This window comes from Gambusia affinis, linkage group LG05 (assembly GCF_019740435.1).
Source record: "Gambusia affinis linkage group LG05, SWU_Gaff_1.0, whole genome shotgun sequence".
Lineage (NCBI taxonomy): Eukaryota > Metazoa > Chordata > Actinopteri > Cyprinodontiformes > Poeciliidae > Gambusia > Gambusia affinis.
The window spans coordinates 542197-570046 of NC_057872.1; the positions used below are offsets into that span (position 1 = coordinate 542197).

Here is a 27850-nt window from a genome sequence, read left to right on the forward strand (position 1 = left end):
GGAATGTACCATCCTGTTTCCAAATATGGTTTAGGTCTGTCGTGCGACGCGCCCCTTTCTGTTTGCTGCAAACATATCTTAGTCTGATCCGCATTCTCCGTGGATTGATTCTGGCAGGAAGACTCGTCATGCTCCGTACCGTGCTTTCCCGGGGTATTACTAGCCTAATCCGACCCTCAATCTGCTTCTATGGGACCGCTGTTCCGGTTCCGAGCGCTCAGCCTGAGGTCCATTTCAACAAGGTAAAGTTAGCAGCTGCTGGACTGAAAAAAAAAACAACCAAAAAAACAAAACAAACAAACTACAAACTGCAAAAATATTGCGTGGCTCCAAACTGGACTGAACCACAGTCTGGATAGTTTGTGCAGAAAGGAGTTAATATTGCGGCAGGAGACGGCAATGTTTCCGATTTGACTTAAGCAAATATTTCTGTAAAAACATGTAGAGGGTAGATAAGAGGTCAGAAGTTCAAATTCCAACCCGGTTGTTTGTGGAAACGTCTACTGCAGGTAAAGTTAAGTAGAGGAGTAGCTGTGCGCACGACTCTTCAGGAACTGCTTACAGGTGTTATAGATTAACTGGTGGCTAAATTAACTGGTTGAAATCTATGCTCACCGCAGATGTTTCTAAATTGTAGGTGTTGATGCCTGTTGAAAAAATGCTAATTGTGTGACAAAACCGTTTGCAAAACTTTACTATAATTTCCATTTGAAGCAAATATGTTTAATGTTGCAGGTGAAAGATATGTTTCAAAGCAAGTTTCTACAGAGCAGCGTTGAGTTCGCTTCGAAAACACCACATTGGAGCAAAACCAGAACAATGAGTAACAAGACAACCCCATTCACATTCAGGTTCACCAGAATAAATTAATTCCAACTCATCAACAACCGCAATGTAAACATAAGTGAAAAGTTTCTGCTTTTTGTAACCAGCACTAATCAGAAAAACATTGGAAGTGACTCTCAAATCTCTGTAATGTGAGTTGCTTAACACTTCTAGCCTAGAGTTTGTTTTTGGATAATGTAAGATCCTGCAATACAACCGCACTGTCACCAACAGATTGCATTAAGATTTACTAGTGACAGTCAAACGGGGTCCTCACCGCAGACTTTTGTAAAAGAATTAGGTGGCTGTGTCGTTTCCTGATCAAAACGCAACAAACGAAAATAAAGGGGGGAGGGGGGGGGGGGGGCGCGTTATAGGATGGATCAGACGTAACCCGAGAGCATCCGGTTTAGGATTTTCAACATAAAAGCTCCACCAGACTCAATACATAGCGGCCCGGTCCCAATTGGTCCACGTAGCGGTACCGGTCCGCGGCCAGGTTGTTGGGGACCACTGATTTATTTGACTGGTTTATCCACAGCACTGTCTCCTCATGCAGTCGATCGCGCTGCGGCTTCCTGTGGCGTCCACGCCGACTTTTGGCGTCGGAACTCCGGGTCCAGACCGACGGGCGCGCCCTGGCAGGCCCCGTTTAAATTTCTTCAGAAATTTTCTAGTTATACGAATTACAATTACTAATTATTCACATGTTGTAATGAATAATTTGCACATGAACGTGAAAGGTACAACACAACATGTCAAAGAACATTACTAATAAATTGGAAATACTTAAACTACCCACTTGTTCAATGGAACTTGGTAGAACAAGCTCATTACCTGCTTCACCATCAGTTGTTTCTGATAATTTTTCTGTATTAGGCTGAATTTGTGGGAGAAAAACATACGAAACCACGTGAAAAAAAGCATGAAGACTGTTGATGGAGTCTTCAGTGGAGAGTCAAAACTTGTGCAGGTCACTTGGAAGAGAGCGTCGGGAATAAATAATTCTGTTTTCCTCCATCTCTCTCAGCTCTTTGCTACGGAGCCCCCTAGGGGACATGGAGATTTTTTTTTCTTTTGCGTTACCTCGCAAAACTGTACTGATCAGTTGTGCGGCATAATTGAATACTGTAAGTCTTTCTTACGGTGGCCGCCGTACTTTCTGATTTAATATAAGGTTATGTAAGGTTTTTCCATGAATGTTAATATCTCGTTGTGAAATATCTGAAGTTTTATATCTTTCTTTAGGATACAAAGGCACCACAAACCTATGATATAAACAGAAACCTTCCGTAAGTAGGAAAGAAATATAAATACTGTACATCCAAACTATATTTCTGAGTTATCGCGGCGTAATAACTAAAGAGCTGCTTTTATGTTCAGTTCCATCTCAACCTTAACAGACATAAATATGCAGTAAATAAATCGATTTTCAATCAGTTTTTTGCAAAGGAAAATGAAAGAAGTAGAAGCAGAAAGGAAAATGAGAGAAAGAGTGCTGAGACACAAACCTAAAGAAAAGCAGAAGAGACAGAAAGTGACAAATCAGATGAGAAACAGGAAAATTGCGTCACAACAAACTTCGATGTTAGTGGAAGCTCAGGATACAGATCAAGTCTCTCTTCAGGCATGGAAGAAATGTATGATATAGAGAAAATGATTGCTCTGGACAATGAATATAGATTCAAACAGGAGATAAAAGAAAAAGATGAGGCAATAATTAGGAAAGCACAAGAAAAGAAACTGAGACCTAAAAACCAAACTGTTTACGAACGGGATGTGGAAATTTTGAGAGAGAGACAGAAGAAGGCAATGGAAGAGGCTCAAATACGGGAACTTATGAAATTACCTCCAATTGAGACAAAGAAAGAAAAAGCTCCCAAACACAAACATGTCAAATGGTTTGAAAAGTCTTTGTCATCTGAAAAAGAACAGAAAATCGCTATAAAGGTGACTGAAAATCCAAAGGAAGAGATTGTGAAGGAAAGGCAAAAATGTAAGAGCATTAGTAATAGCACTCAGTCAGAAAACGGACATCAAGAAAGGGAGAAAAAAGTTCTTGGAAAGGAAAGATTTCAAGATAGTTGTAAGAAGATGGCCTATGAAAATAAGAATGATAGTGAAGGCAATCAGTCAGAAGATATAAGTTACAAAAAGAAATGGTTAAGCAGGAGTTTGCCCAAAGGTTGGTGGACAAACAGGAGAGAGAAAAGAAAGTTGAAATGCTAAAGTCTTTGACTAATGCATGGGATGAACAAGTTGAATTTAAACGACAGAAGAAGATAGTAATGGACAAGGTCAAAAAGCAAGGATCTTATTCGTTGATGGAGTCCGAAAGGTTGCGACGATTGGAGGAAACCAAGAAGAAGAAGCAGAATAAGGAAAAGCAGCCGAAACTCAGCACCCAGGATAAGACTGAACAAAGCATTGGGGACCAAAATGATGGCATTCAGTCCAAAACAGTTCAAAACAAAAATGAGATGAGGCTTCCTCAAAAGGTCCCATCTCTCGAGGATTGTAAGAAGATTGTTTATGACAACCTGGATACTATAAAAAAGAAAGAAGCTGCCAACTTTGCTCTTTTGGAGGAACAGCGTTTCAAAGAGAGAGCTAAGCAGCATTTAGGCCAGAAGTTAAGAGAAGAACAGGAAAGAGAAAAGAGAGCCAATTCGAAAAAATCTCTGACCAACACATGGGATGCTCAAATGAGAGATAAACAGAAGAAGAAGAAAAAGATTGAAATTGAAAGGCAACAAATGGCTGCCATTATGGAGTCAGATAGATTGCATCAAATTGAGGAAGTTGAGATGAGAAGAGAGAAGAAATTGAAAGACCAGAAATTTTTTAGACAGGACGAGACTGAGGCAAACACAGAAGAGCAAAAGAAGATGGATGACAGCTTAGAGGATATTTTGAAGAAAGAAGCTGCAGATGATGCCCGTTTAAAAAAACAACTTTGTAACAGTATGGCTAAGGAGAAGTGTAATAAAATGTTAAATGAAATAGATCAACGGGTGAAAAGTCAGAAGCAAAACCCTCTGGCAGATAAATTGGCTACCACATATGAACGTAAACAGAAACAGAAGAGTGACATGGGCAGGATTGAAAGGCAAGGGGTGCTTCCTGGATATCGAGCTGAGGAAAGCAGACAGAAGAAGGAGCCCCAACAGAAAGTAAAGACACGGGACAATGTGACTGACAGAGGAAAAGATGTTCAGTATGAATCGGTTATAGACCAAGACAGTGACTGCGACATTCCTGATAAGGACATGTGTCGTGAAATACATAAAAAAATAGTGTACGACCAACTGTCAATGATTCAGAGGAAAGAAGCAAACAAAAGGGCTTTTATGGAGGAAAGGTTATTGAAAGAAAGGAAACTTCGGGAAGCTGCAGCACAAAACCGTGAGAAACTGGAGAAAGAGAAAAAAGCTGCAGCTACCAAGTCTCTGACTGATTCTTGGGATTCCCAGATACAGCGAAAACAGCAGGAGAAAAAGGAACTTCGTGAAATTGAAAGGAAAGACATGCTTTCCTTAATTGAATTGGAAAGAGTGTGTGGAGGTGAAAACGGTAAAATAACCCACCTTGAGAAACAAAAACAGCCTGTTTATCATGAAGTTTGGAAGAGTCTGCCAGCAGAAGGACCAGGGGAAAGTAGCTGCAAGACCTGTGTGGGAAAAACTGTGTATTCTGCTGAAAAACGTGGTGCAAAAACCAGCAATGTTTGCAGACCTTTACTGAGTCGTCAGAAAGTTCGCAATAACATGCCTGCCAGACTTCCCTCGCTGGACGCCAACTGTGTGTACCTCCATGATGATTTCAAATACACAGGTGTAAAACTCCCATTCATTCCCAGGCCCAAATGAAGAACTTCCAGCTGACCAAGGAATGCAATGGGATTCTCCTGGAGGAGCTGACCCAAGTGGCTGAGGAGAGTGAAGTCTGGGCCTCCCTACTCAGGCTGCCGCCCCCACGACCCAAAAAGAAGAAGAAAATGGATGGATGGATGGATGGATGGACCTTTTACTACCTGTATCCCAAATACTTCCACTGTGGAGTTGCCCACGGTGAGAGGCGACGGGCAGGAGTGGGCATACTTGTTGCCCCCCATCTCGCCGCCTGTACATTGGGGTTTACCCCGGTGAATAAGAGGGTAGCCTCCCTCCGCCTATAGGTGGGGGGACGGGTTTTGACTGTTGTTTGTGCTTATGGGCCGAACAACAGTTCAGATTACCCACCCTTCTTGGAGTCCCTAGAGGGGGTACTGGAGAGTGCTCCTCCTGGGAACTCCCTTGTTCTGCTGGGGGACTTCAACGCTCACGTGGGCAATGACAGTGAGGCCTGGAGGGGTGTGGTTGGAAGGAACGACTCCCCACGATCTGAACTCGAGTGGTGTTCTGTTAAACTTCTGTTCTTGTCATAGATTGTCAGTAATGAACACCATGTTCAAGCATAAGGGTGTCCATATGTGCACTTGGCACCAGGACACCCTAGGCCGCAGTTCGATGATCGACTTTGTCATCGTTTCATTGGATCTGCGGCTGCATGTCTTGGACACTTGGGTGAAGAGTGGTGCGGAGCTGTCCACTGACCACTACCTGGTGGTGAGTTGTTTCCGCTGATGGGGGAGGAAGCCGATCAGACTTGTTGATCGGCTTGTGTTGTGTTGTGAGGGTCTGATGGGAACATCTGGCGGAATCCCCTGTGAGACGGAGCCCATGGATGGCTGGATGGCTGGATGGATGGATGGATGGATGGATGGCTCGCTCTTCAAACCACTCTTTGCTTTTCTCTTGAAAAGAGCAGCTTTCACTTATAGTTTACATAACATCTTTGTAAGATTGTCTGCTAGTTACGTCAGACATATGAGGCCTGACCTTTGAAGGTTTTATGAAGTTCGATACCGTTGTTGGAGTGTTTGAGGATGCCTGAATGATTAATTGTCCTGCAGAGAACAGAGCAGCCATTACTAACATACTGTTGCCTTTGCACTCGAAATGCTAAAACCGCAAATCGTAGCATATAGGGTATTAGTAACTTTAAGAAATTGTAAGTCATTTTAACAATAGGTTTTCTCTGGGTGCTCCAGTTTTCCTACAAAAACGATAGATAGATTTTTGTATGGCATTACAAAAAAATACCATGAAAATCACATGTGGGTCACATTTTCCACATGTGGTCCAGTATTTTGTTCATGTGTTCAATGTTCCTTGCATCTTGTGATCAAATAATTCTCACATGTGTACCATGTGAGAATTATGAGAATTTATAATAATCCTAACTATTGATAGACCTATCTATTTATAGCTAGCTATCCTATGTAGTATCATGTTTGTAGAGAAACCGGAGCACCCGGAGAAAACTTTTGTTTAAAACAAGATTAGTTTATTTTACTAAGAGAGCAAATTACAGTGTCTGTCTGTCACTTGTGTTTTGTATATTTACCGAATGCCACATAAATAAATAAATATATATACACATATATGATTACAACATCATAGATATAAAATATCTATGATGTTGTAATTATTGTGAAGCACTTTGGTCAGGTAGGTAGATGGATAGAGCTATCAGTAACACTTTATTTAACGGCTGTGTCAGACTGACTTGACATATAAACATGACATAACATCTGTCATGAACATGAAGGAGTCTTTATGAATGTTTATAACTGTAGTCATAAAGTCTCATTCGGTAAATGACACTTTTAATACAAAGCTGCATTAAAAGTGCCACCTTCGCAGTATTTTGAAAATAATGTCACTTTAATGCAAAGCTGGCACTTTTAATGGACTTTCACTGCAACTTTTAGAGCAACTTTGCATTAAAAGTGTCATTATTATGGAGGCTTTGAGAATGAAGGCCTCCATAATGTGGGTTGTGCTTTACCGCTGTGTCACAATACCCTCTGTGATTTATCTTGACTGAAGTCATTATGTAAAAAACCCTCAGGCACAAGGTATGTTTTTTTGTAAATAAGGATGGATCTAATTTTGATAGATTGAAATTGTGAATTTATTGTGTATAAAGACTAGGGCGTAGTTTTGAATTAGAGTCGATATATTTAGAGGTGAACATTATTTATAGTTGAAACATTCTGGTTGTAAGAGTGTGTTTTTGTAGTTTCCTCTGTCCTTTTTGTGTGTGTTTGTGCATACAGCTATTACAGTGAAACAGGGTTTATTTCCAATAAACCTCACTGTTCATCAGTAAAGCCACAATCCTTCATTTGGGGTCGGGGGTGTTGCACACTTTTTTATCTTTAATCCTATTAGGCGTGTGCTTCTGCTCATGCTTGTATATATGTGGTCCAGTGTAGACAAATGAGCCAAACACATTCAACTGAAAAACATAAGTGGCTTTTATTTCCGACTGTCCTCAGATGGAACAGTATTAATTTTGGTTTGATTTGTACAGAAGCTCATTGCTAAAATGCAGGAAAAATCCTTTGTCTAGCACTATCACGTTTAAACAAGATACGTATTTCGTCTAAGATAAGTATCACGCTAGAACTATCTTGTTAAAACGTGATGGTTATCTTGTTTAAACGTGATCAATTGACACTTATATGTAATGATATTCTTTAAATATATATAAATCATATTGCAAAACATGAAAATGCACCGTATAAAAAGCTTACTTTTAAAATGAAGATTCTATAAGAAATGAAAATAATACAAATTTCAATATTGGCCACTAACGGCAGCATGGCATTTTTGGGATACCATATTTAAAAATATATGTTGAAATCAAGCCCCAAAAACTATTATTCCCAGCTGACTATGTGATCTTAACAAGCTCAATGTTTTGTAGGGGTCCGGGACTGTTTAATAAAGATTTATTAGGTCACAAAAGTAAATGCTGCCAAAGCTAATTTCATCGACAGAAAAAAAATTCAAAAATTTAGTATTTTTTTGACCACTCCCCAAATTTGTATTTTTTATCAGATTTAAATTAACCTTCTCTACTACAGATAAATTAGGCTGCTGAATAATATAAAGTCATCCATTTTGGCAATCTTTAATAGCTTCCTTGATTTTGGTGGTAGGAAATAAGGATTTATTGTTTGTTTTTTTAAAATATCTCATTTTAGATAAGTTTTGATTTGCACCAAAATGTTTATTTTTTATGCATTTCATTTAAACTTCCCTCTTAGATGTCAATTAGGCTACTGCATCAGATAAAAACAATCATTTATGGCTATCTTTAGTAGTCTTTTTTTATTTTGCCGACAGAAAATAGAGATTGTTTTTTTAGATTTCTTTTCTTATGGAAAATTCCCAACTACCGACCATCTGAAAAGTGCCTAAGAAAGTACAGATTTTTCATAAAAAGTGTCTAGAATATATTATTTTAATATAGATACAGCCACTTCATCATGCCGTCCATACCCAGCAAATCTGCTAACGCGAATCATGTGCCTAAACCACATGTAATCTGGTTGTATTTCTCTTTTGTTATAATTACACAAAATGTCTTTGTTTGGTTATTTTTATTGTTCTCTACCTGACTGAAAATCTGTCATTGTTTTGACCGTGACCGTGTAATCATATAAGAACGGTAGCCCCTTCTTTTTATTTCTTCTTCTATGGTATTGTCTTTAAAATGTTTGCGTCCCTTAGGCCCTCCTCTTTTGTTATGTTGTCCTGCGGGAGAGGACTTGGAGCGGGGAGCCTATAACACGGTTGTTTTTCTGTATGTTATTCTCATCAGAATAAATCGAGAAATCATCTATTAAAAGACAAACCGTGTCACGGCCTGATCACTGAAAACCAGCACAATGCAGAAAGGATCCGGTTACACACACAAATACATGTCGTCATGCAGAATTCCCGTGGCCCATAAAAACAACGAATCTAATCCGCTTTTGAAAAATTATACTAAATAATGACAGGGTCTTAGCGCGGGGTTCAGGAGAAGCGCGGTAGATGTCATGATCAGGCAGCGGGTGATCCGTCCGCTTTTCAGTTCGCTAAATCACAATCTGTTAAACCGACGTCCCCACCAGAACCATGCACAAGATAAAAATCTAAGGAGGGGTTCACTCCACCGCTCTTAGAACTGCGATGGGCTTAAAACTCTGGTTATTCGTTTTTAGCTAGCTTAGCCACATTTATCTTACAGAAGCTAGAAGTGGCGACTCGGGCCAGGTCCCTTTGTGTGTTGATATGCGTGGGGCGTCACGCACACTGATTCTACAAATCTACACTATGCTCATCAAGGGAAAAAAATTAAAATGTGTTCATTTGAGATGATGGACGCAGTGACCTGCAGATTACTACACAAAAGAACATTGACCAACAGGATATGTAATCAAGTAATTTTTGAGAAAACCATTCCTATGGAAGATGTGAAAGCTTTAATTTTCTTGTTTTTGCAGACTATTTAGTCATTTTGTATTTATTGAAATATTATCAGAGAATTACCGGTAAGTTGAATTCTCTCTAAATGGTGTTTTGTGTTTCAGCTGTTTATTAACAACGAATGGCAGGAAGCTGTGAGTGGGAAAACTTTTCCTACGATCAATCCATCCACTGGAGAAATCATCTGCCAGGTTGCAGAGGCTGATAAGGTAAATGACAGGAAGGAGATGCACTTTGCATGAGTTACAAGGTTTGCTTTTCATTTGTCCTCCTTTTTAATTAGATACTGTTAAAAATACAGAAAACATTAAGTCAGAGCTTCCTCTGCAGGGTGACTGGACTCGGCCTCAGAGATGGGATGAGGAGCTACAGTAGTAGCTCAGTAGTTATATTTCAGGATGCCCCGTTTGAAGGTTTTCCAAGCATGTCCAACTGGGAGAGGACCCAGAACTTTCTGAACAAACCATCTATCCCAAAAGCCTCAGATCCGCCAAGGCTGCAGGATCTGTTGCCTTAGCGACTTGGTTTCAGATCAGGGGAAGACCTTTAGATAAAGTTTTCTGGGGTTCTTGTAATCCTGCTGTGTTTCCTGGCAGAAAGCAGAAATTGTCACTGCACAAACAGTTTTTTGTCTTCTGTATTTTATTGTGAAACAGTACCTCAAGCCTTGTGGTTAAAAAATGAACTGCTTCTCCTTTTTCAGGCAGATGTGGATAAGGCAGTGAAGGCCGCATGTAACGCCTTTAGGCTGGGCTCACCTTGGCGCCGTATGGATGCGTCTGATCGGGGCAGGCTTCTTTACAAATTGGCCGACGCTATTGAAAGAGATTCTGCCTACCTCGCTGTGAGTTCACATGTAATGTTACAACAGAGTCAAACAGCTTTTGAACGAATGTCTGGCGACGTTCTTACTTTTAGTAGTCCAGTACAGTAGATGACATGCTTACATTTCTTTTCATTAATTTAGATTTTGAATATGTATGAAATTAGCATAAGGGTCTACAGCAAACAAGCTCAGTCTCATAGATTGAATTTGTTGTTCTGTTAAATTGTTGCCAACCAGTTACTTACATTGTAATAAAGCTTTTAGATAGTAAACTTCTACTCAACAAAACTATGTGAAACTATGTTCTTGTCTCAGGAACTGGAGACCTTGGACAACGGGAAGCCGTATGTCATCGCCTACATGGCTGATTTACCTTTGGTTGTGAAATGTCTCAGGTAAGAATCCCCCAAACAATGTGATGTTTTTCTTAAAATGTATTTATTTTTAAGACTGGTCATTTTAAAGCTGCTTTGGTTTCATTGTAATTGTAACCATCAGAGCTTCTGCCTCACAGAGCAGCTTTCCCCAGCTCTGTGAGGCAGAGCTGGGGAAAGCTGCACAACTGAAGTCAGTTACACAACTGACTTCAGTCAGTCAGTTGTGTAATAGAAAATTTCATTTTAACTTTATTTCTTTATTTTATTTTAACTGTACCCAAGTTTGGATTCATAGTGTTATGTATGTTTTATGCTTTTTATTGATACTGTGTAAGTGTGAGAGACCCTGCAGCTATGAGTTACTGATAAAGAAGAACTAGAAGTTTCTGTTGGAAATCGGGAATGGCAGGAATTGATTGTTTCAAATGAAAAGTCTAACTAAAGAATCTTTCCTTCCAATGAGGTGAGCGACAGCTGCATGAGGACAAAACCTCATGGAGATAAGTTCAGACTTTGGGTTTGCCTTTGTTTTGCTGTAACTATATAATCATGTGTTGTTCAGGGCTCTTCTGCTGACTGTGTTCAGTGAGACGGATCTTTGAACACTTTTTTGCCTTTAAATAAAGAAACATTAACACAACGATTGATCTTTCTCTAATTATTGAAACAGACTCTTATTCCTTGATAACAGAAATTTCCACAGCAGTCTCCTAGAGGAACTGTGTGTCTGCTGATCTCATACCAGCTACTTTTCAGTGCGGTTCATAGAGGAGCCATGTTGTGATGACGTCCTGAAGGCCAGGTTTCAGAAAGAGCAGGAGATTTTAAAGAGACGGAGGCCCAAATTCAAGGTGTTAAATTACAAAGTAAAAGTTGTTTATGTTAGAGTTGATATATGCAGCATTTCTTTTAACAGCTGAAGCTAACATAGTTACCTGATAGAGCCATTTTATAGCACAATGTGCCAGGAAAATGCATAATACTGCTCCTTTAAGTCTTCTTGTCTTTGTAACAAGAGTCTATATCCAATTCCACTTGTGATTTCACTGAGAAGGCTGTCGGGCGCAGACGTGTGTTCCATGTAGGCCTTAAAGTTTTTTAGTCAAAAGTCTAGCAGACTGTGTCACAGAGCATGTAGACAGTCATCAAACAAAATCTCTGCTGAAGTTTGGACATGTCTGTTTGTGAAAAATCCATTTGAAGCATCATTGTTCTGTGTAGTGTGTTAAATGAAGGATTTCATAGTACATAAGCTGAAAGCTGACAGTTTGATTGTTTGTGCAAATTTTACTTTCACAGCTGACATCTGATTAAAACAAAAAGAAAACTGCTGAAATCTATGTTGCACTATGTGGTAGATACTGCAATGGAGTGTTTGCTGTGTTTAGGTACTATGCAGGTTGGGCAGACAAGTGGGAGGGGAAGACCATCCCTGTTGATGGAGATTACTTCACCTACACCAGACATGAACCTGTTGGAGTCTGTGGACAGATAATACCTGTATGTATGTTTGGGTTTTTTTTTTTTTTAGTATATATATATATATATATATATATATATATATATATATATATATATATATATATATATATATACACACACACGTTATTTTTGGTGAAATTTTTATACATGGCAAAACAACACCAACACAAAAACAGAGAGAAAGAGAAAAAAAAAAAGAAAGTCACAAGTACATGAATAGCAATCGGAACAGAGAGTCACCAAGGGGGTGAGGAGGCAGCAATACATCACAAAAAATTAAAATTGAAACAGACAGATTTTAGGTCAACAGGTTACAATGTATGTAGATTTCCATGAAGAGTCAAACAGGTGAGAGTTTCTTTGCAGAATTACCAAGTCCTGCCAAACCATACAGCACCCAGAATAATGAATTTAACACTCAATTTACTTTCAAATTCCTATATATTAACCATTTCAACCAATATTTTTGGATTTTGTTTTCCTGGAGTCTAATAGAGAAGGTCAGTATTTCCATTTCATGTATTTCTTCAACAGTGGCTGACCAGTCACACAACGTCGCTGGGCTCCCACTGAGCCTCCTTCTTGTTATTGATTTCTTTCCTGCTATCAGTATTATTTTCAGAAGGTGCTTATCTTGAGTGTTGAGTTCATTTGGTAAATTACTTGGGTATATAATTTTAAAATTGTACTCTATTTCGAAACCAAGAATTGCTTCTTATCTCTTTGGCTACCGTCAGCCAGAAGGAATGAATCAATGGGCAGCCATCACATTGTTACATCGTCTCCAACAATGTCCAGATTCAGATCTGCTGTCTGAGAAAAAGTCCTTTTGAGATTATAAAAAACCCTAACAATATTCTTCCATGAATGTTCCCTCCAGTGTCCTGAGTTAGTGGTGGTGGAGTTTGTTTGGCAAATGTTGAGCCACTCGTCCTCTGTCAGCGTTATTTTAGCCTCTCTTTCCCATGTGTTTTTAATATATAATGTAGATGTTTTTTTATTATTTTCTAAGCACACATACAGTCTGGACAGCCTCTTCTTATAAGATTTACCTTTATAAGCATCAATAAAGATATTAATTAGGTCCTGATCATTTTTTTTCCAACATTTTAATGTTCTTATTAAAGTGATGCCTGAGCTGCAAGTATCTGAAAAAGTCTCGTTTGTCAAGGTCAAATTTTTCCTGCAGTTGTTGGAAACTTTCCAGATCAGTACCAGAAGAAATCCTGCAGTTTGATGTCAAGCCTTTTCTGGTTAGTTGATTGAATTTTGAGTCAAGTTGTGCTGGTACAAAGTCCCTATCGTGTTCATCCATCTTAATAACCTAGTTTTCCTTTCTAAAAGTGGAAAACTCTCTAAACCTGATATTGAGAGGGACTTTTGTGGCAACACACAACTCATCTGCATATTTAGTCTTGAGGTGTTTGTCAATTTGACTTAATTCTAGTTCTTTCCATTTTCCCTCTTCACACCAGTAAACCTCAAATTGAAGTTGTGCTGCTCTGTAATAATTTTCCAAACATGGGAGTGACATTCCTCCTTTATCTCTTGGTAACTGTAACGTTTTATAACGTACCCTTGGTTTCTTATTCTGCCATATAAACCTGGAAATGATCCGGTTCCACTCGTTAAACTGCTTGGTAGGAATTTCTATTGGTAAAGATTGAAAAAGGAACAACATTGAGGTAAAATGATCATTTTTATGATTTCTGTTCGGTTGTACAAATGGAGCATCAGGGGAGCCCATTTGTCCAGGTTATTTTTAACTTTATTAGTCATAGTACCAGAATTAGCTTTGTATATTTTGTTTACATTTTTAGTAATATTAACACCTAAATATTTCATGGTTCTTGTTTTCCAATTAAATTTGAACTGGTTACTTATTTCATCTCGGGGTCAATAGTTAAAGCACAGGGTCTGAGTTTTTCCAATATTTAATTTATAACCTGAATGAAGTCCAAACTGGTGGAGGCAGGACATGAGGTTGGACAGACTGGCATCTGGGTCAGATAAGGTCACCAGGACATAATCTGTATTCTCTTCCCTTAGATATGATTCCCTTCATTTCTGGGTCTTCCCTGATCTTTTGAGCAAGTGGTTCTATAAAAAGTGCAAAGAGGATTGGACTCAGAGGACATCCTTGCCTGCAGCCTCGTTCCAGAGGAATTGTGCCTGAAAGGCCTCCATTTATTTTGATCTGGGCTTCTGGTGAACTATATAATGATTTTAAACAATTTATCATTGTATTATTAAAACCAAATTGCTGCAGAACCAAATATAAGTAATCCCATCGTACAGAATCAAAGGCTTTTTCAGCATTGAAACTGATTGCTAAAGATTTCAAATGATTTCTGCTCATAATGTGGAACAGGTGTAACGCTCGCCTCACATTATCCTGTGTTCATGTATTGTTGATAAATCCTGTCTGGTCTGTATCAATCAGTTCGGGGATAATATTTTCTAGTCTACTGACAATTATTGAAGTGAATATTTTTTAATCAATGTTCAAGATCGAAATGGGCCGATATGAGCTACACTCACTTTGATCCTTTCCTGGTTTTGGTATAATGGATATTATTGCTTGTTTCCAGGATGGTGGAGTTTCCCCTCCTTTAAGCACATGATTAAAACACTTTAACAGCAAAGGTTTTATAGATCTCCTAAATATTTTATACCATTCAGCTGGTAATCCGTCTCCTCTGGGTGACTTGTATGTATGTTTAATATAATTTATTTATGTGTGCTTAAAACTAGGGATGCACCAATATGAAAATTTGGGCCAATATTAATGTTATGACTAATCACCAATATTTGCCAATATTATGTATATTTCACTACCCTGTTGACACTTTGAACAAACAAGTGGAAAGAACACGACTTATGTTTGGCACTATGGCCTCTATTGAACATGAATCAAACAGGAAAAATGTTGGAGAAAGAAGGGCCTAAGATGGCCTGCGACCCAGAATCCTTTCTGTGGCAGCTACTTTGAGGGCTGTAGCCTCTGTACATGGTACAGCTGTTCTAACAACCGAACGTTGTGTGTGTCTTTGGGCACGAGATATTTGGAGGTAGAATGTTTCAATATCCTATAGATTCCATGTCAAAAATTAAGTTTATATGATGGAGCAAGACGATGTGGGTTGTTTTCAGGAGATGGAACTGGAAAACGTCTTGTGACCGAAATAAGGATGGATAGAGAAATTTTCCAGGACATTCTTGATAAGACTCAGAAAAGACTTGTTCAAAGCGCATAGTCAAGAAAACTCTGCAATGGTTTCAGAGAAAAACTGTTAGAATGGCAGAGTAAAGCACCTGACTTGTATCCTAATAAAAAACTGAACTGAAGATCCCAGTACATAGAAAGAACCCTGAGAACTTTAATTTCTATTAAAATCACCCCTGAACAATGTATCTGACCAGTTTCTTATTTAGAGGTCCACTGAAATTGTCAGTACTGAGTCTTTTCCAATTATTTAATACATTTGTATTATTTAGTCCTTGTTCATTTTTAACCCATAACTAAATGAACTGTTGACAGAAATGTACTTAATAGAGTCATTTTCCATTTGTATCATTGAGCTGTAAAGGTACCAATAAGAATGTCAGTAAGGTAATTTGGTGCTGTCTGCAAAAACTCTTATGATTGCAGCATTGAGTTAACAGCAGTGAAGTTCTGGCATGAGACAAAAGGTAACAATACTGTTATGCACTCTGTATTTTTCTTCTTTGCTGCAGTGGAACTTCCCTCTGGTGATGCAGGCCTGGAAACTTGGGCCAGCCTTAGCAACTGGTAATACTGTCGTGATGAAAGTAGCTGAGCAAACGCCACTCACAGCCCTCTATGTGGCCAGTCTTATTAAAGAGGTATTCCACTTTTTATTGTTTTTATAGTCACTTCTGCCTGAACACAACCTAAAGAATGGTGTCATCACAATATTAATATCACAAAGGACTATTTGGAGTGCAATATTTGTTGGCTAATATATTCCAAGAGTTTTAAACTTGCATTTTCAATACTAATGTAATATTTAGTCGGTCAGACAGTCTTACACCAATGTAGAAATGACATTGCCCAAAACGCTAAAAGTTAGAGTTTAGGAAGCACAAATTAGGAGAGGAAAGAACATGGGAACGTGGAACCATGCAGACCTACCGAAGACCAAGACTTTTTTTCTCTTCTGTGCTGAAAATAAAAATGCAAGTGGTTATTTGGATTTGTGTTCAGGTTGGATTTCCTGAAGGCGTGGTCAATATCTTGCCTGGAATGGGACCAACAGCTGGTGCAGCCATTGCCAACCACATGGATGTTGACAAGGTGGCCTTTACTGGGTCCACAGAGGTACATCTGTCAGAAGGTTCTGTTCACATCTGGAGCTAAGGAAAGTCCGGTCCTATCCTCAGGTGCACAGCTGTAGGTAGAGAAGTTCACATCTGGCAGCCGACTTGAACTGTTCTGTTTCTAGACAGACTTTCCTCAGTGAGGAGACCTCCACATAATGGCTGCTGCTTATGCATGGGCTAAATCTTAATTTACTCTCCATGCCTTGCTTCTGTATTTGCACTTTTTTTTTAGATTATTTTGTTTCTTCTACTTAAGCTTGTCCATAGAATTACACCAAAGGCCCCTGCTCTGTGACACCAGCCCAGCATATCTAGGTTTTCTTTGTAGTATCTGACCTCACTAACCTACAGCATTGAATATTTTCATTGGTGGCATGATGAAGCTGATTGAGTTGGTAGATCAACCCAGGTTTACTGACTGTTTATATACAGTATTAGTAAAACGGGTAACGTTGGAACAAGTATATGCAATCATAAATCAGGACACAATGCTGGGGTAACCAAATTAAAGTGGAAATGTCATGCTTTGAAATCCTTCCTTTTCACATTTTACGTAAATCATTCACTTATGGTCCATATAAAGTAGAACGTCAATGCTTCGGACTGAATTCCTGGTTATTGTATTGCCACACATCCTCATTTACTCCATGCTCTGAGATGTTTTAGATCATCTCGCTTTGCTGCGTTTTTTTTTATTTTAAATTTTTAATGTAAATAAGACATTTCACGCCCTGCCCCGCTCCAGGCCGCAGAACGTTCCACTCCAGCACATTCTTTTTCTTTTTCAAAAATCTGTTTATTGTCTTTTACAATTCAAAGAGACATACAGACAAATAACTCACAAGTGCACAAAACACCTAACAAAATAAAAAAAAAAAAAAAAAAAAAGAAAACACATTAACAATTTAAACATTCAAGGTGACCAGCATTAGATGATTACAGTGAGACAAAATATTTTAAGATTGATATCTCAGGGGAGTATGTTGAGACTTAGTCCAAGAGATTTAATCACAGTCCACAGGCTGGGTATGAGGTGAAGGCATCGTCCTCCCTGGTTCTATGCATCCCGACGTCAGTGTTTAAGTTTCATACATTTTTGAGCAAGTGAGTACATTTGGAATTAACATGAATATAACATACTTACAGCCACTATAAGAATGAATACATAATCAAAATTAGCTAGAGAACAATCAGTCAATCCTCATTATGAGTATTTAAATTTTCCAAGAATAGCAAAAACTTTTCCCATATCTTTTGGAACACATAGTATTTACCTTTAATCATAAAGGTGAGTTTCTCCAAGGCAAGAGAGCTTGATAATGTAGACATCCAAGTTTTTAGCTGGGGTCTGGTTACAGATTTCCAGGACCTGGCTATACTATATTTGGCCTGCACCAAACAATAAATTATGGACTTTTGATCGACTTTGCTTATTTGAGTTTGAGTGGGGAAAATTCCTAAGACACACAACCCAGGACACAGATTGAGATCAATACCAATGATAAGTGAAAGTTTATCCAAAACCTCCTTCCAAAATTTCTGAATCTAAGGACATTCCCAAAGGCAGTGAATCAAATTCCCTTTATCTCCACACATGTATCCGGGATGTTGGAATTAAATTTATTTAGTAATGTTGGAGTAACATATGTTCTCATCAAACATTTGTATTGGATTAACTTAAACTGAGTATTAATAGATTGTGTCTGTGCCTTTAGACAGGCCCTCTGCCATTCCTCTACTGATATATTACATTTCAAGTCTTCACACCAGGCCAGTCGTTTGTGCTCTGAGGATGTCTGTCTGTGATGATGTTATAAAAGCAGGATATTAGGCCCTTCTTCAAATGGTCATTTGTTGCCAGTTCTTCTATAGAAGTAAGATTAGGCAATGTTAGAGACTTTGAGTACCCAAGACAAAACTTCTTATTTGCAGAAACTTAAAAAAATGTTTAGTTGGAATGTCAAATTTTTGTTTCAAATCTTCAAACCTCATCATAATCCCATTATCAAATAAATCTGAGACTTTGCATAAACCTTTAGCAAACCATGTTTTAAAGCCCATGTCTTTCCTACCTGGTTCAAATGACATATTGCATCAGATCGGGGAGAATTGGGATAATGTTGGTGTTTCATTTTTGAATTTATGTACATCATACCATACTCGGATAGTATTTTTAACAAATGGGTTGGAAGTATTTTTTAATAAGTCTTTGCGTTTCCTTGAGTATAGATATGAATTTAGGGATAAAGGAGTGGAATTTATATTTTCTATTTTTACCCACGACATATCAGTTGCTGAAAACCAGCAAGAAGCACTAGAGAGCTGAGCAGCCCAATAATACCACTTGAAATTTGGCACACCCAGCCCTCCTCTGTCATATGGAAGATATAGTAAGGATAACCGTAATCGGGCTCGTCTGTTGTTCCAAATGAAGTTATTTAGGAAGGTTTGAATTTTCGCAAAAAAACCGTCAGGAGGATTAAGGGGGATAGCCTGGAAAAGATATAAGAATTTAGGAAGAACGTTCATTTTGAGAATATTTATACGGCCAATCATAGATATAGGTAAGGTAGACAATCTATCAAGCGATTCCATTATTGAATTAACCACCGGCGTGTAATTTGCCCGAACCAGGTCATCTATGTTTGGAGTAATCTTTATGCCTAAGTAAGTAAGGCTCTCTTTTGCCACCTGAAATGTTGTATGAATTGGAGGGTTATTTCTTTCAGCCTGTTTTAAAAATAGGATGGCGGATTTAGATTCGTTAAGTTTATAACCGGAAATATAACTAAAGTCATTGATAGTTTTAAGAAGTTGGGGGATTGAGCAATTAAGATTGGACACACTCCAGCACATTCAACCATTTTGTAGTTTGGGATAAAAAGTTTCTCTGGACGTAGATAATCATATTTCTGCTATCAAAGCTTATTAAAGATGTCAATAACCATCCAGCATCCATACATGTTGAAGGCAGAGTCTGACTTAGAGCAACAGAATGAAGATGACGAACCTGCAGGAGGCAGCTAAAGCTAGCACACAGCGCTGTGAGAAGGCTCAATACTACTATCAAACCAACGGCCAGGGTGTCATTAACAACATACAAAATTAATGTCTAAAATAATCTTTGTCATTTTAGCTTTAAGAGTTTACTGCTTTGCTACATTCGTTGTTTCAGTAGACGGGAGGAACTGATGCCTCAATCAGACAAAGTCTTTTGGGTAATTCCTCTTATATTGGTGTAGGTTGCCAAAGCACTTGTCCATAAGTGCTAAAAAAACAGACTTTCCCCAAGGATGTGGGGATGTTTCCAAGAAAAATCCATCTTAACCAGACACTTTGAAGAGGCTCTGATGCTGGAGGCGACGTAAGGAATCCTGTTGTTTAACACACCCTAGAACCGAACAGTTTGACTTGGCTACTTGCAACTTATGCATAGCTGAAGTTGGACTATAAAATCACTGCAAGGGAAAAACATGGCAGATTCACAAAACCGATTAGCTGGAAGTCAATGACCCCGTTTAGCAATTCCACAGCAAATGTGGTGACATCATAGACAAAACATAATAAATGGCAAGAGAATTCTCATGATATGTCCCTTTTAAAAGCTCTATAAATCACCTCCTCAACACTGAAAGCATGGATTGATCCAACACGTTCCAGTGTGTTTAAATAAATCTGTATGCTGTGTAAGTGTCTATATTTGGATAAGAGATTTCACCCTAAACTAGTCACACAGCTGGTCCTAATGGCCCAAGATGAAATGACTCCGGTCAATGGGTGGAGTTCTGTTTGTCTTTCACTTTCTACAAAATCCCAGTGAATGGGTCATAGGTGAGTTGTACTTTCATATTTTCAGCATGTATCTGAACACACACATGGACATCCATGCAGAGGCAGAGTGGCGAGTAAGCCTATAAATTCAAGCTGTCATACTTGAATTCATTTGGGAAACTGAGAATATTGCCACCGATTTTCAGTGAAGGTATTTGAGGTCAGTCTTATTCTGCCTCTAACAAGAATCAACTCGAATCAGTTTCTGTAAGAAGGTTTTGTACCTATCAGCTATGATTTATTTCAGGAGAAGGCTTTAATGGGCTCACATGTTGCAAGTAATTTTTTTTTCATTTAATGAATTCTTGCATAATTTAGTTTCATCTCCAAACTGATTTTTCTGTCAGGTGGGTCATCTGATCCAGCAGGCAGCAGGCAGCAGTAACCTGAAGAAAGTCACATTAGAACTGGGAGGAAAGAGTCCAAATATCATTCTGTCTGATGCCAACTGTATGTATTCATTTTCCTCTGGGTTTTACTTCAGTTGTTAGTTTGTCCACACAATTATCTTTTTAAACCATTCTGTGCTAAATTCAGACATATTCACCGTTTTGTTTTTTGCAGAATATTTTTTCTGACGGCCTGTTATGATCACATTAAAGTTGCTGCCTAATCTTTTTGAATAATTTTTTAGTGGAAAATGCTGTGGAGCAGTCCCACGTTGGCCTGTTTTTCAATCAAGGCCAGTGTTGCTGTGCTGGCTCTCGAGTTTTCGTCCAATCGGATGTCTACGATGAGTTTGTGGAGCGCAGTGTGGCACGTGCTGAAAAAAGAGTGGTGGGAGACCCGTTTGACTTCAAGACTGAGCAGGGCCCTCAGGTAACACAAACTCTCACAATTCAATTCACTTTATTTATATTGCCACATTTCACAACAAATGTCGTCTCCAGGCACTTTACAAAGTTGTTTCAGTTCAGTCACACACAACTGTAACTGAGCTTACAGTTACTTAATGTAAGCTCAGTTACACTAAGTAACTGAGCTTAATGTTACTCTGTGCACTAAGCTCAGTTTATATTCAAATGAGTTTAAACAGTTTGTGTCTGAGGAAACACAGCAGGTTGCATCAAGTCATTGACTTGCAGAATATCAATGCTGCTAAATTTGATTTGACTTAATGGTTTCAGCATAGATAAGTTAAAAGATTTTAAATTGCTTAAAATTTAAATTTATGATTTTAAGGAGCTGGCAAATTTATTTTGTAAAAGTTCAAAGAACAATCTTCATATTTAGATTTTTTTTATAGCTAAAATCTGATGCTGAGTTTAATCTTTGAGTTTGGGCTCTGTTTGTTCACAAATATATTTCAGTAAACCACAATTATCACTGATTGCTTTTTAGGTTGGCCAATTAAACTGCTCCCCCTCCTAAATTTCACTAAATTCATGTTGAAATGCTGTTAGAGGTGCTGATGATCATAGCAGCAAGAGGGCCCCCGAGCCAAACTATAAGTTCTGACAATTCCTAGTGTAGCTACCAATGACAGCAGATAAACATTTTCTTGTAATGATATGTTGTTTCTCACATTGTTACAAAATATTTTTAACATTAACAATATTAATATTAACATTGTTAACATTGCAAAATGTTGTTTTGGACATTTAGCAGTGAGGGAATTAGGTTGATTGACAGCGCTAAGACCCTCCTACTGGTTCTGATTGGTTGTTGTGGTTGGAACGTTGCATTACTTTAGCTAGCAATAGCTAAAGAAATGCTCAGGGAGCAGGTGGAAGAGATTGATTGTTTTCACAGATTATCTGTCTCATAAACAAACTGACACGGTATGGTGCCAGGTGTAACAAATATGGAGAAAACATTTTTTGATTATAGTTCTGTACTGCAGCTGAATAAAATGCAACTACCTAGTATTTTTTGATAAGTCTGGATTGCTTCATGTATATTTTGCATCTTGCCTATGACTGTTATTCATATGGAGAGACAATTCAGTAAGCTAAAAATTTGTAACAGCAGCTGAGTAGGGGGCCCAATTAAATGTTTTGTCACGAGGCCCAAGATTCCTGGTGGCGCCCCTGCTTTGTGCCAACATATCGCATTGAGCATGATGAAAAGAGTGAGTCGGACTTCTTTGAGTAAAGCCAACTGAGTCTAAAATGGTGCTAAAGGCTATCCTTAGGCTATCACCCTCAGTGATAGAATATGCATGTCATTGAGGATGCACTGAGTTGCAACCAGAATTAGGAAAACTAGGGATTCAATGTTAAACCTGAACTGTAACTATTAACATATTCAGAAGCCGTAGAGAGGTGAGTTAAACTGGGACTCTTTCTTGGTCTGGTACCGGAATTGGCATTGTTTAACCAGTTTCCTAGAAAAGAGCTGCTGCATCCAAAGTGGAATGGATGCCATCTTTCCAGATCAGACCGGGTTTTCCCCAAAATGTTCACCAAGGTCATGGTGACCTTTTCTGGTACATTCAGGGTCTTTTGAAGTTCACTGACTTTAGGATGAACTTGAGATTCTGTTCCTTCTGTGATGTTTCCAGGTAGATCAGGAGCAGTTCAACAAGATTCTGGGCTACATCAGCAGTGGGAAGAGAGAAGGTGCCAAGCTGATGTGTGGAGGAGGAGTGGCAGCAGACAGAGGCTACTTCATCCAGCCTACGGTGTTTGGAGATGTCCAGGACAACATGATCATTGCCAGGGAGGAGGTAGAATGGTGTGGATGGTTGTATAGACGGTGTACTATGCTTTGGGTTTTTCCTCCAGGCTTATATGTTTTCTGAGATCTCCATGGTCTGCTTAGACATGAAGAGATGCAGGCAAACGGTTATATTTTCAAGCCCTGCCACTAGGGGTTAAAGTGTTACTCCACCCTCTTTCATCAGTTCTGCCTCCTTTAAAAGGAGGAGCATTTATTTATTTATTTCAAACATGATAACTTAACACACATGAACAAGGAATGCAAAAGACACATATTCTTTGTACCACAATAAGAAGTAAGAAATTTATGAGCTCCTGCCCCGTAAACTCGTACAATATTTTCAGATGGACCCTCATTATTAAAATAAATTAAAAAAATAAAATGGGAAAAAAACACGTTTTTTTTTTTTTATCTGGGTAAAAAAACCTATGTTTTATCTGGGTTTACATATGTCCAAGTACATACATCCATACCCACACACTCATGTGTTAGCCTCAATTTACATATACTTTAGATTTAGATATACTTTAGGTTTAGAGCTATCTCTCACCCATATTTCTATATCTTTTGAAAATGAAGTTCTTATATTTCCTTTTAAATTACATTAAATTTTGACTTTGTTTTAACTCCTCATTTTACTTGTTCCATAATTTTACACCATGAATTGAAATACAAAAGCTCTTTCCTGTTGTGTGTATACCTTAAGTTTTAGTAACCCCTTAATTTATTTCCTCCTTTAAAAATTATGCTTTGTATGAGCTCAGGTAACAGTTTATTAGATGCCTTAAACATAATTTGAGCAATTTTAAATTCCACCAGATCTTCAAATTTAAGAATTCTAGATTTAATAGTACTGAATTGAGAACTTGTAGCTTCTAATTTATGCTACAAGCATTAGCTCCTTTACTGATTAACAAACAGTCAATATTTCCATTATACTCCTCTAAGAAATAGTGTCGGTTAACTAGAGCAGATCAAACATGACTGGCCACATGCTCCTTCCACTGCGCTGTGAGGTGGAGGTGTGGGCTTTGTCTGGTCTCCACCTCCACTTGGATATAATCACATCCTCTTTGTGTGTCCCTACTCTGTTAATCTCTACACCACCTGTGATGAGAGCCACTTTTCTTCATTGATTTAGGGAACTAGGAATGCATGATGTTTCTGCATCAAACTCTGTATTAGCCAACATATCTGTACCAGTCCACTAATTAAAACTGGGTCAACATTAACCAATGTTTATCCCCCCCCCACACACACACACACACACACAATATTAAGCATCATCCATCCACACCCACACAGCTCATTGAAACTATGTTATGATTGACTTTGGCCTGGGTGAACATTTCTGTCTATTTTTCTGTTTTGTTTTTGTTGTTTCTTTTCTAGATATTTGGTCCAGTGATGCAGATATTTAAATTTAAAACACTGGAGGAGGTTATAACCAGAGCCAACGACACCAAATATGGACTTGCAGCTTCAGTTTTCACAACTGACATTGACAAAGCGAACTATGTGTCCAGTGGGCTCCGGGCTGGCACAGTCTGGTATGTGGGCCTTTTCTGAAGATTTATCTACACTAGGGGTGCCCAGAGTCGGTCCACGAGGGCCGGGATCCTGCATCTGTTAGTTCTCTCCCTGGTAGTAGTAACAACCTTCTCAGCATGTCATTGTTCTTCTTAAGCCTTCTAATGAGCCATCATTGGATCCAGGTGCTTTAAAACCAGGGAGAGACTAAAAGATGCAGGATGCCGGGCCTCCAGGACCAACTTTGGGCCCCCCGGATCTAAGCCAACCTTAAATTATTAATTTGCTTGGTGGGGGACATGAAGTTGTTGCCAATCAGATAGTGTGAACTATATTTAGAAAAAAAATTGTACTGAGGTACAGAAATCTCATTGACGGTTACAGAAATCCTTTGATTCCAGGGATTACCTCCAAAGGTTGATCAACAAAATATTAAGTTACAGGCAACATAATTTTGTCCAGCACTATTTCATCAGGTTTTTCTTAATGATTCTGTTATTACAGTGCAAAGCAGGTGTTCATGTAAAATCTCATTTATGTTTTAATCTTTAGTGATGTGACATGAAAGGGAAACCGTATTAAATGTAGACAAATAGTTTGTGTTGGCATTCAGTTTGAGATGATAGTCCATTTATAGGTTCAGAGATTAACTATAAAACACCACCCAGGTGAACTTGGTCATCAACAGAACAATGACAGCAAACACAGCAAGTCTTTGATGCCAAACAAATCAATTTCAATAGCCCAGTCAAAGTCCAGAGCTCAGTCTGAATGTACTGGTATATGCTAATATATTTTGGCAAACAAAAAATACACTGTAAAATGGCTGTGTGTATAATATGCATCTAAAATGACTTTTGTTTTGCCTCTTTCTCTGCAGGATAAACTGTTACAACGTGTTTGCTTCCCAGGCTCCATTTGGAGGCTACAAAGCCTCAGGTAATGGCAGAGAGTTGGGAGAGTATGGACTGGAAGCCTACACAGAAGTTAAAACGGTAATTACCCAACATGCACCTCACATCCTGAAAGCTAACAATGAGAGCATCAAGTCTGAATTGGCCTGGCAGAGGTTGGAGCAGACAGGATGTGGAGGGGAGGAGTCTTAGAAATGAAGCAACAGGTAGAGAATTTATAGACTTATAAATGGTGAACCATTAACTGTAGCAATTTATCAGCTATCTGAGACATAAAACTCTTATTCTTATTAATAGAAAAAAAATCTCTTGGTCTGAAGGGTCATTCTTTTCATTCTTTTCTTCATTCTTAGAGTACCAATAAAAACTGATTATACAGGATATAGTCACTAAGAAAATATTAATAACCACACTGATATATTTTTGATGATTAAACAAGTCAAGAACATAAACAAACATGGAATCTACTTGAGGAGGAGTTTCAAAGGAAAGTGAAACTAAATGTTCACATGAACCTGACTAAACATTCGACTTTATAACATCACAATCAGTGATTCTTTCTGAAAGGTAAACTCAGGTCCAGCAGGGTCGTGGATGTGATTTCAAATGGAACTAAATACTTTTATCAAAACAAAAAGTAAAATGTTGAAAGACGCATCCCATGGTCATGGAAATGATGTCAATCGGTTTTAAGGAGATTACAAAAACTACTAAAATTAGGGTAAGAACGGTCCAACACATGATTAAAAACTGGAAGGACAGTGGGGACCGATCGTCATAAAGATTAAACTCTGGATCAAACCACATGACCTTTTCAGTTGCTCCAGATTTACCTTGTTCCAGAGTGATGGGTGCACCTGGGTAAGCAGAGAGGCAGGTGAAGTGATTACCCATCATGCCTACTGGCCAATGTACAAGCCTGTGGGGGGAGTGCTGTGGTCTTGGGTTGCTGTAGTTAGTCATGTAACAGCAACAGTATGTGTTCACAGGCTGAGTTCAGATGGCTCTCTGAATACACTGAATGGCCAGATTATTCCATCAATGGATGTCTTCTTCCTTGATGGCATGGTGATATTCCAAGATGACAATGCATCAAGATGCCAGGATTCAACAAGTTGGATTGAAAAAGTGGTTCAGGGAGTGTGAGACATCATTTTGTTTGGCCACACAATCTTTGGGATGTGCTGGAGAGGTCAGACTCTACCATCATCAATGTAAGGTCTTGGTGAAAAACGAATACAACACTGGATACAAATAAATCTTGACATTGCAAAAGCTTATCAAAACAATGTTCCAGCTAGTGTGTGCCGTTATCAAAGCTAAAGGTAGTTCAACAAAATATTACTGTCTGACCTTTTTCTTTGGTGGGAACTTTTTTTTAGCCAGTGTACATAATACTGCTCCTTTAACTCCACTGACCATTGCTTGGCACTGGTTCTGCCCATCTCTCTGTTAGTCATAGGACTGTCCTGAGTCTAACTATCCCGACTAACCCCTACACAGAAATTACCACATCATCAAGCCAAGGAGTTTAGACTTTGGTATGATAATCTGCCACAAACAAGATCTTACTAAAAATTATTCCTTCAAACCTTTTAATTCATGTTTACAGACCGACAGAGTCTGAAAACCAAACCTGAGTCTTGCTTTCTGGAGCAGTAGATCACCACTAAAATGCCATAAAACAAGGATGCATTAAACCTTACTGAAGCAATGTATGACCAGAAAAATATCATTAATTTTATAGAGCACCATTTGACATGCACTCAAATGACTTGTAGAGCTCATAGTTGAGCTGTGGCTTTACATAAGTCCTGGCCAATAAAGATTGGGTAAAATCAGTTCTAATGGTTTCACAGCTCACAACTCCAGCCGTCGGTTTTTCCTCAATAGCCGAAGGTCTTGGAGCCTCTGCATGAAGCAAAGTGTAGAACAAGGGGTTGGTGTTTTAAAGGCTACAGGATGAGTGAAAGATGAAATGTTCTGCTTGTTTCAGGTGACAATCAAGGTGCCACAGAAGACTTCTTAAACATTTTCCTGAAAACCTGAGGCATGCTGGGAGAAAACGTTCAACTGTGATTTTTGAACTGCTTTGGATTATTCTGCTTTCTAATAAATATTTACACAGAAATGAAATACAAACTGTACAATGGATCTTTTTCTAGCAAAAATGCATATCCTGTTGCTAAGCTTTACAATTCATTACGGAAGCATTACAACAGATGAGTTGTGATAAAATGAGGAAGCCTATGATCAGAGAAACTAACTGTAATTTAGATTTGGTAATGAATAATACTATGCTTCTCTTTGCTTGGTAAATGTTTATTGTAAAAGCAGTTGAGTGAAGTGCAACTTCCCCATGATGATGTATGTAATTTTCAGATTGCCTACAAAAGCTGCAACAAGTAGCACCACCAGCACTGTACCAAGAAGCCCAGCTGACACAGATTGATGAATGTGTATTACTTAACAGTTGGATTTGAGTAAAGTGGGTTCTTTATGAATATTTTTTGCTGTGTTATCCTTTGTTGTGACATAATGAATGCATAAGACCAAATAGTCCACTGATGCCAGAAGAGGAAGGTCTCCAAATGTCCCTTGCCAGAAAATGCATGCCCTGCAGTGTGGAAAATATTGAATGGTAATGTGTCATATGAAATTTTCTACATAATGACACATATCCTCTGAGCAATC

The 27850-nt window shown here is 38.5% G+C and overlaps 1 protein-coding gene across 1 annotated transcript; it reads left to right on the forward strand.

Moving 5' to 3' along the window:
• On the forward strand, positions 1-27660 carry LOC122830675 (aldehyde dehydrogenase, mitochondrial-like). The gene is made up of 13 exons (XM_044116238.1): positions 1-242; positions 9296-9400; positions 9895-10035; positions 10333-10412; positions 11783-11894; positions 15615-15743; positions 16105-16218; positions 20399-20501; positions 20686-20870; positions 22555-22719; positions 24105-24262; positions 25123-25237; positions 27153-27660. The coding sequence occupies exons 1-13, from the start codon at positions 129-131 to the stop codon at positions 27183-27185; spliced, it is 1554 nt and encodes a 517-aa protein (XP_043972173.1). The 5' UTR covers positions 1-128; the 3' UTR covers positions 27186-27660.
• Positions 27661-27850: the final 190 nt, after the last annotated feature.